Source organism: Biomphalaria glabrata, chromosome 12, assembly GCF_947242115.1.
Source record: "Biomphalaria glabrata chromosome 12, xgBioGlab47.1, whole genome shotgun sequence".
In the NCBI taxonomy this organism is placed as follows: Eukaryota; Metazoa; Mollusca; class Gastropoda; family Planorbidae; genus Biomphalaria; species Biomphalaria glabrata.
Window position 1 is genome coordinate 37760961 of NC_074722.1, and position 8638 is coordinate 37769598.

Consider the following 8638-nt stretch of genomic DNA (forward strand, 5'->3'; position numbering starts at 1 on the left):
TTTTAAAAACTTTGTTAAAATCACAACTTATCCAACAAATTTGTGATGTTCCTTAAGAGTAGATTTAACAAATTACTGATGTTCCTTAAAAGTAGATTTAACAAAGTACTGATGTTCCTTCAGAGCAGATCTAACAAAGTACTGATGTTCCTTTAGAGCAGATTTAACAAAGTACTGATGTTCCTTAAGAGTAGATTTAACAAAGTACTGATGTTCCTTCAGCGCAGATCTAACAAAGTACTGATGTTCCTTCAGAGCAGATTTAACAAATTACTGATGTTCCTTAAGAGTAGATTTAACAAAGTACTGATGTTCCTTCAGAGCAGATCTAACAAAGTACTGATGTTCCTCAGAGCAGATCTAACAAAGTACTGATGTTCCTTCAGAGCAGATTTAACAAATTACTGATGTTCCTTAAGAGTAGATTTAACAAAGTACTAATGTTCCTTCAGAGCAGATTTAACAAAGTACTGATGTTCCTTCAGAGCAGATCTAACAAAGTACTTATATTCCTTCAGAGCAGATCTAACAAACTACTGATATTCCTTCAGAGCAGATCTAACAAACTACTGATGTTCCTTCAGAGCAGATCTAACAAACTACTGATGTTTCTTAAGAACATAAGATATTTTTCTCTTATGAGTAGCCATGTGCTAATACAGATGTGTATGCTAATTAGAGACAAACTATATTTAGTCATTGGTTTTCCTGATTCAGGCAACCAGATTCATGCTTTTATGGCACTAGCTAACCATCAAGACAACAGAATGACAGTCCAGTGCACATACCACACTATCAGTTAGTCATAGAGATGGTCAACAAAATAACGAATTCTAAAAACATGGTATTTATTCTAATGACTTGATTCTCTTAGAGATGTAAAAGATATTTAATGTAAAAATGGTACAAAACAAAACAAAAAATATCAGTTATAAACAATTTTAATAACAACATAGAAAAACATTTGAAATTACAATCTATTAATAAATATATAACAGAATATCACATGACCCGGCATCAATCAATAACACAAGGCTATGACTTGGAGTTATCTTGCACATCTAAGTCAAGTAACTCACAGATTTTTGGATCTCCTGGGATGTAGATTTGTTCCAAAGGAGTCTCTAAATCTTGTACACCTCGAGTCTCTAAGACCTGATATTGTTTATGGACATAATCTGTTATGTCATGGATTGCACAAATATAGGTAGTAGCAAAATCTAATAGTGTCTGAAAAAATGAAAGAAACAAAAATGATGGAAGAATTCAATACGGCTGAAAATGTTTTAAGAATAAGCCCCCCCCCCCCTTTTCCTTTCTGATACAGATGTTGGGAGAGAGCTTAACAATTTTATTAATAAACTTGATCAATGTCACATCTGCTGTGAATAGTATAATCAGGTTCAATACTATCAAGCACTATTTGTCAAGTACAATCAAGCAGACATTTAATGATTTAAAAATAAAGATACAAGTTCTTTGATTAAAACACTAATGTAAGTTTCTTAAACCAGATTTATAACTGTGACTAATGAGGGCTAATTGTTTAAAACCTTGACGAGATTGGTTAAAGGTTTTGGTTTTTTCATAAGTTGTATCTGATAACTGAATACCCAATTGTATGCCAGAGATACTTGTTTAGCTAAGAAATAAAACTTGTAACTTATTAATTGAATGGACCCTGATATAATCTTAGCTCCCTTATTTTACAGGTTCTTAAACTCAGAAATCAAAAGTTCTCTAATTTTCTGTATAGAAACTGAAAACTACTAGAAGACAAATTGTAAATAACTTCCTGTTTACATTCTGTGGCAACTACGACACATACACCACAGGGCCGGTCCTAGCAATGGCGGGGCCCTATGCGAAACTGATTGCGCGGGGCCTAGTCTGTTTGGGAATAAGGATAATAAGATTTTGTATAAGAAAAAAAATTCCACTTTACTAAGTTAAAAATTGCAATCTGTACTTTACGAACCTTGTAACCAATGGCATATTTATATGCTAGTGACTATAAAAGTAAATAAAGTATTGGAACTTCCGATTAAGGTATAAATTCACGTGTAGGATTGGCATTTTCCGCAATTAATGACACCCACAAATGACAATTTTGTCTATTTTTCTGGACATTTCAAAGAGTTTTCAGGAGATTGTAATAAATTCAGATTTCCAGGAGTTTTTCGTATATATTTTGCAATTTAATAATTACACCCTGAATTAGCACCGGGCCTATGAAAGCGCGGGGCCCACTGTGACCGCATAGGTTGCAGTGGCCTAAGACCGGCCCTGATACACCCCAACAGAGTGTTTTGTTATCAAAACCCTTCCTATTGTTTATTACCAAGTGCACAAATTAGATGTATTATATTGTCAGCCAAGTACACACTTGTACTTTACTTTTGCATGTACTACAAGAAAAAATCAATCATTGTTTTCTTACCTTGCCTTTGAGTCCTAGCTGTATAGCTTTACGGGTTAGTTTTTCCCCATGAGGGTCATGGTCAGGATCCCACTGTAGCCGCACTTCAATATCTTTGGTCTCAAGTCTGGCTGCTTTTTGTTTCTGGAGAAAGGCAGAGGAACATGAGTTCTATCACTGGACAAATGCAATATTAGAAGACTAAGCCCTAGAGAAGAGGCAAAGTTATATATTGAAACAGGTTGAACACACTTCTTTGACTACTTAAAAAGCAAATATGTCCTTCTTCATTGGCAAAATGACTATGGATCATCTCATGGAAATGAGATGAATGCCTGAGCATTAGCTATGGTCAGAACAATGTTTCCTGCTTAGAAGTTATCCCCTCTCCTGGCAGTTGATCTATCTAAAGGAATGGCAAATGCCAATGTAGTATGAGATCAGCTACATAAAAGGCTCTGCCATTAAGCTGCCAGCAGCCTAAGTGCCACAGGCTCCTTCCCCTATCCCTTAGTCTGTTGAACCATTGGGGCACCACACAAGATCTGTTTACTGTATTTCTCCATTCCTCTGTCTTGTGCCTTGGATAGAATTTCATTCAATGACAGGACCTGTCCACTCTTTTATGTTGTCTTCCCATCGCATTATCTCTTACCTCTTCTTCTTTTTCCTACCAGTAATTAAGAAACCAACAATCTTTTATCAATCTTTCAAGGCAAAAGAAAGACTTTCTAGATTTCCAAAACAATGGTACCCTCTTCAAAATTACCAAGTGGTGTCGACAGACATCTGCACTTAGTAAAAAGTCGTAGAAATTTTAAATTATACTATGTTAATCAACTGCATAAAAGCTTTCAATGATAAAAACAAACTGGAGGAAACTTCCTTCTTCTACAGCCAGACTGGAAAAATAAAAACTATTTTATTTGCCAATCATATAAAATCTAATATAGCATGATTAAAAATAAAAAATATTTAATTAGACAATCATATAAAATCTTTGACAGTATGATCATCATCATCATCATGATAAGCTGCCAGAATGTCTCAAGATGAAACTTTATAGGAATAACTGTGACTGAGTAAAAGACTAATGTTTTAAAATTTGTCCATCTTTATTGTCTATCAACCCTATTTAAACATTTAAAACTCCTTTACTTTTAGTGATATTAAGCAAAGTTTGTTGTGGTAAATATATCTAAAGAATGTTTTTTACCTGTTGGTAGAGCTTGAATATAACACTTACTTAGACATAAATCATCACATGCTGTTCATTGCACTGGGCGGCAAGCACAGAAGTTATTGTTTTAGTGCTGTTTTTATTATGATTAGGATGCTGGGGGTATCATAAACAAAAACTCACTTCTTTAGAATCTATGAAGTTATTTATTGTAGAAACCTTAGAAAAATTGATTATTAAAGACTAGTTGGGAAAAAATTGTTGTTTTTTTGAGTCAGCTAATTAGAATATTACATAAGATAATTTTTATTGGTCCAATGAAATGGAAATTCAATTTGACTACAGTTGACCACATCATTGTAACTACTATAACAATAAAAAACACACTCACAACCAACGCTTTATGAATTAACACACTTGTAAAGCTCAAACTGAAAGTGGGATAAAGGAGTTTTAAAATCTTTCTGTTTCAATCTTAAAGGAAAGGAGACGACCACTTCATTCCCAGATCTGATGTAATAGTGGTTTCATGGGTGCAAGTTGTCTATAAGAATCTTGAGTGTTTTTGGAAATGCATCTTTATGAAAAAGTTCTTCAAGAGATGGTAGCTGTGTTCGAGTGATATATGGTGCTTTTTTAATTAGTCTATGTCTTTGTGCCAGTGAAGTATTACCATACCAGCAGGTGATAGCAAAATTAATTAGACTGATGGTTTCTGTATAGAAAAGTTTATTGAGTTAGTTGGTTTTTAGAATACAAAGACAAAAACCAAGAAAAACTGTGACACTGGTGTCATGTTCCTAGTATATAATAGATATTGCCATGTAGCAAAAAAGATATAACTATCCAAATTAACTTAAAAATTACAAGGTATTGATAACTTCGTCAAGTTTAATAATGAGTACTGGACACAAACTATCATAACTGTGTACGAAGAACATTTTAAACATGTGACATTGCATAACATACATATTCATGAAATCTTGTACACTGACCAGCTAATTCTACAAGTTATCCTGTCAGACTTGTCCATTCAGTGAAAATCAATTCAAACATTTTTTTTTTTTAAAAGTAAACTATGTCCTTTAGGTGCCAACCAGTCATATATGTTAATTAGAGACTTAAATTTTCCTGTCTGATTAAGGCAACCCATTTATTGCTTAGTAGCAATAGGGAAGAAAGGGCATATTTATTAAAAGAGAAGAGGAATACTAAGTCCTAGCTTAAAGACTCCAGTACAATGGCAGGGAACAGCATTTTAGTAGGATCTGAATTCGAGACAACCTTGAGACACAGCAAGGCAAACTCCCATCACCAACAAGTAGAGCTTATTTTTATACAAAAATATTTCACTCATTTGAACTGCCAGTAACAAATGTGCTATGATGTACATTACACTTAAAACCTCTAACCACCCCTTGTGGATGCTCGGGAAAGAATAATGACTTACCATCATAGTATAAGCCTTGGAAAGAATAGAGTCAAATCCTTTTCTGCTAATCTGTATAGCAAGTACATGCTCTTGGTGGTCTTTCTGGGCCCAACCAGACCGGTACATCATCCACATGAAGCTTGTTTTTATCCATGACATCCGATCAAAGCTGAAGTGTGGACCACCAAGTCTGTTAGGTCAAAGAAAATATCCAACATTAACTATAGTGTGAAACAGACAGGTCAAATGCAAAGGAAAGAGCAATCATGTTAGATTTTAAAGTGAACTAAAGAGATAAGTTCAGCAAAGGCTACAGCTAGCTCTATAAAAATAAGACTTAGATTTAGGTCCTCCCCTGCCATGCGGAACATAGGGTGGCAAGATTTCTCCATAGAGTTTGGTCACAGGCGACCTTCAGTGCCTCTTCCCAGCTGGTGTCCAGGGATTTTAGGTCTTCCAAAAAGGTGTGACGCCATGTTAAATGTGGACAGCATTGTTTTTTATTTCCTTCTTTTTTTGTGGCTTCCATGTTATGTCAGACTTTGGTAAAATGTCTTGTCTTTGTTCTGTGAATCTCTCAAGATGTTAAGTTACTTCAATTAGGAGGCAATTACCTGTGCAGAAAAGGATTTCTGTATTGGTAACATGATCTCAGTATGTCTAGGATCCTTCTCAGTCATCGCCGCTAAGCCTTGTTTTACCTCTTTTCAACATTCATGGATGACTTCCAAATGTCGCAAGCATAAGTGATCATTAGGACAATGAGTGTATTAAGAAGGTATATTTTGGTTTCCAGGCTAATTGATTATTTTTTTTTTGCCCTTATAGGCCATAGTTTTTATGAGCAAGACAGGTCAAATGCAAAACAAGAGCAATCATGTTGGATTTAAAAATGAAATAAAGAAACAAGGTTTGGTGAAGGCTACAGCTCTAGAAATATATCTGTCATTAATATTTTTGTGAAAAAAAAAGTTGCTTAGAAATATTCAGATACTTATTTAAACTGGTGGTAATGAAAAAAAAAAAAAGCTAAAAAGTAAAAAAAAAAAAAAGAAATATTTTATTGGATCTCCTGAATGTGATTTTTAGAGTTAACCCTTAAGTTCAATCCTTGTGTAGATGCCCAGTGGTTATAAAGGTCAGTGTTGTTAGTGTACATATGGAATAGAGAAACTGGAGAAAAACAGAGAGACACAGGGTTGAAAAGAGGTTTTGTTGGAGATTTTGGTTTTGTAAATCTAGTGACCAATTTCAAAGAAACTTTCACAAATTGTTAAATTTCTTAGATATATAGTGATCAATACCATTTGAAAGGCATCACAAAATAGTATTACAGACATCTAATTTTGAACATCGTTCGACTTTCCCTGCTTAGCTTCATAAGTCTCCTTTGTGGAGCTCTACTTTCGCCTCTGACAATGTTTAGTGTTTGTGCTTTTGTTCTGGTTTCAGTAACACTTTTTTTTTTCCATGGACAGGTTGTTAGCCTATCGCACAACCCCTGTGTCCTGGGGAGGGGGATGCACCTTTTGTCTGGCCTCTTTCCTAACAGACCTGTCCGGCTTGGTAGTACCTGCCAGGAGTGATGAGCTCCCGCCAGTATAGCTCTGAGGGTCATTGAGGCACTCAAGCTGTCACACCACGGCAAGGTATGTGCATCAGGTGACAAAGTAAAAAACACCAAACTGTGGGAGATGAGTGGACAGAAAAATATAGAAGTGCAGATCTTAGAGAGGAAGTGGAGATGGATTGGTCACACCCTTAGAAAAGATACCAGCAACAGAGCTAGACAGGCCTTAGAGTGGAACCCCCTGGGAACAAGACGCAGAGGAAGACTAAAAAGAACATGGCGACGCAGTGTACTTGAAGAAACAGAGAAGACCGGGAAGAGCTGGGACACCATCAAAAAGCTAGCAAGAGACCGTGGAGAGTGGCGTGTTTTTGTCGAGGCCCTATGTTCCATGAGGAACTCAAAGGAGTGATGATGAATTTTGAACATCACAAACAGTATTACAGACCTCTGATTTTGAACAGCAAACTCTGCGATGGAGGCTTTATAAGCTTGATAGACAACAATAGAACTCTCATCATAGTGAGCAAGAATGTGCCGTCCAGTGTGTGGCCAGCTTTTTAACTGTTTGCTGTAGTTCTCTTTTTTAAAACTCCAGCTGTCTGAATTTTGAGAGTCACTGAAACTTCCTGCAGTCGCACCTCCCTCACTAGCGTCCTCATTAATTTCAGGTTGTGTCACATCCTTTGAGGACATTGTGTTCCAGGGCTTGCTATCTGTTGGGAAAAAAAACAAATAATATAGGGAAGAATTTCTGAATGGGACATGACACACAATGTTCTAATTCAGAAATGGAGCAGATTTAGATCATCCAGCTGATGAGGAGATGAAAGAGGGGAACATTTTAGATCTATATCATGTATTTCAATGTTTGTAATAATTTTGTGTGTGCTAATGTTGTGCTGTGTATGTGTGTGTTTTAGTTGACTGGTTAGTTGTTTTTTTATCTTACTAATTAAAATAAAGAAACAAAATCACAATAGAATGTTCTAGATAAAATAGAAGTTAATTAGGAAGAAATATAGTTTTGAAACATGGGTTGTAACTGCTTAAAAAAAAGATGAAAAATTCAGATAATTAAGTTATCAAAGATACCTTCCAAAGGCTATGAGGCTTTTGTCAACTATAAAGAAAATTAATGTCATTAGTGGTATTAACAAAAAATTTCATTAAAACCCAAATACTCTAACTGGACTAACATAGCCTGATAAGATATTTGATATTTTGGGCTTTTGGCACATCTGCACAATTTAGGCCATGTCGTGCCCATAATCCCCCAAGGGTTATTTCCCCTCTAAAGCTCCAGAGCTAAATGTTATGCAGCTAAGTTATTAAAAATAAGGTCCATTCATAGCTCAAATTGGGGGCGTGGTGGCTGAGTTGTTAAGCGCTTTGCTTCCAAACCTGGGGTCCTGGGTTCGAATCTCGGCAAGGACTGGGATTTTGATCTTCAGGATTTTTAGGGCGCCCTTGAGTTCACCCAACACTAATGGGTATCTGACTTAAGTTGGGTAAAGTAAAGGCGGTTGGTCGTTGTGCTGACACCCTGCTCATGTTGGCCAAAGAAACAGATGACTTTAACATCATCTGCACTATAGATCACATGGTCTGAAAGAGTTACTTTTTCACTATAGCTCAAATAGTAAAAATTTATAAAATTTTATTAAAATCTGTTGTAAATATTATATAGTCACAATTCAAATCAAATTTTCGTAATCTATATAAATATATTCAATTCTATTTTTTTTTTATTATATTATATTTGAAGTAAGGACTTCTAGATCAAGTTATCTAGGTTATAGTTATAGACTCTAGTAGACTTTCTTGGGCTTGGGAAAATTAGAACAGAATCTCTAGATTTATATATAGGGACAATTGGCCTAATTCTAGATCTATTAATTAGATATATCTAGATTAGACTCATTATCTATTATAGAATTTATAAAGATCTCTGACACACATGCCCCAGATTGAGAGACGCTGAAATGACTTCTAGCATAGATCTAGATATAACACAGCCTTTCTAAATCCATGAGA

The 8638-nt window shown here is 35.4% G+C and overlaps 1 protein-coding gene across 3 annotated transcripts; it reads right to left on the reverse strand.

Annotated features, from left to right (window-relative positions):
- Positions 1-923: 923 nt before the first annotated feature.
- On the reverse strand, positions 924-8630 carry LOC106060800 (uncharacterized). 3 transcript variants are annotated; one of them, XM_056005662.1, is made up of 5 exons: positions 8562-8630; positions 7050-7317; positions 5050-5221; positions 2441-2563; positions 924-1230 (listed from the first exon to the last, which is right to left on the reverse strand). In XM_056005662.1, exons 2-5 carry the CDS (start codon positions 7295-7297, stop codon positions 1036-1038), a joined length of 738 nt encoding a protein of 245 aa, XP_055861637.1. In that variant the 5' UTR covers positions 7298-7317; positions 8562-8630; the 3' UTR covers positions 924-1035. The 3 variants fall into 3 exon arrangements, with proteins under 3 accessions (XP_055861637.1, XP_055861636.1, XP_055861639.1); XM_056005661.1 differs by lacking the exon at positions 8562-8630 and adding an exon at positions 8377-8544; XM_056005664.1 differs by lacking the exon at positions 8562-8630 and adding an exon at positions 7697-8285.
- Positions 8631-8638: the final 8 nt, after the last annotated feature.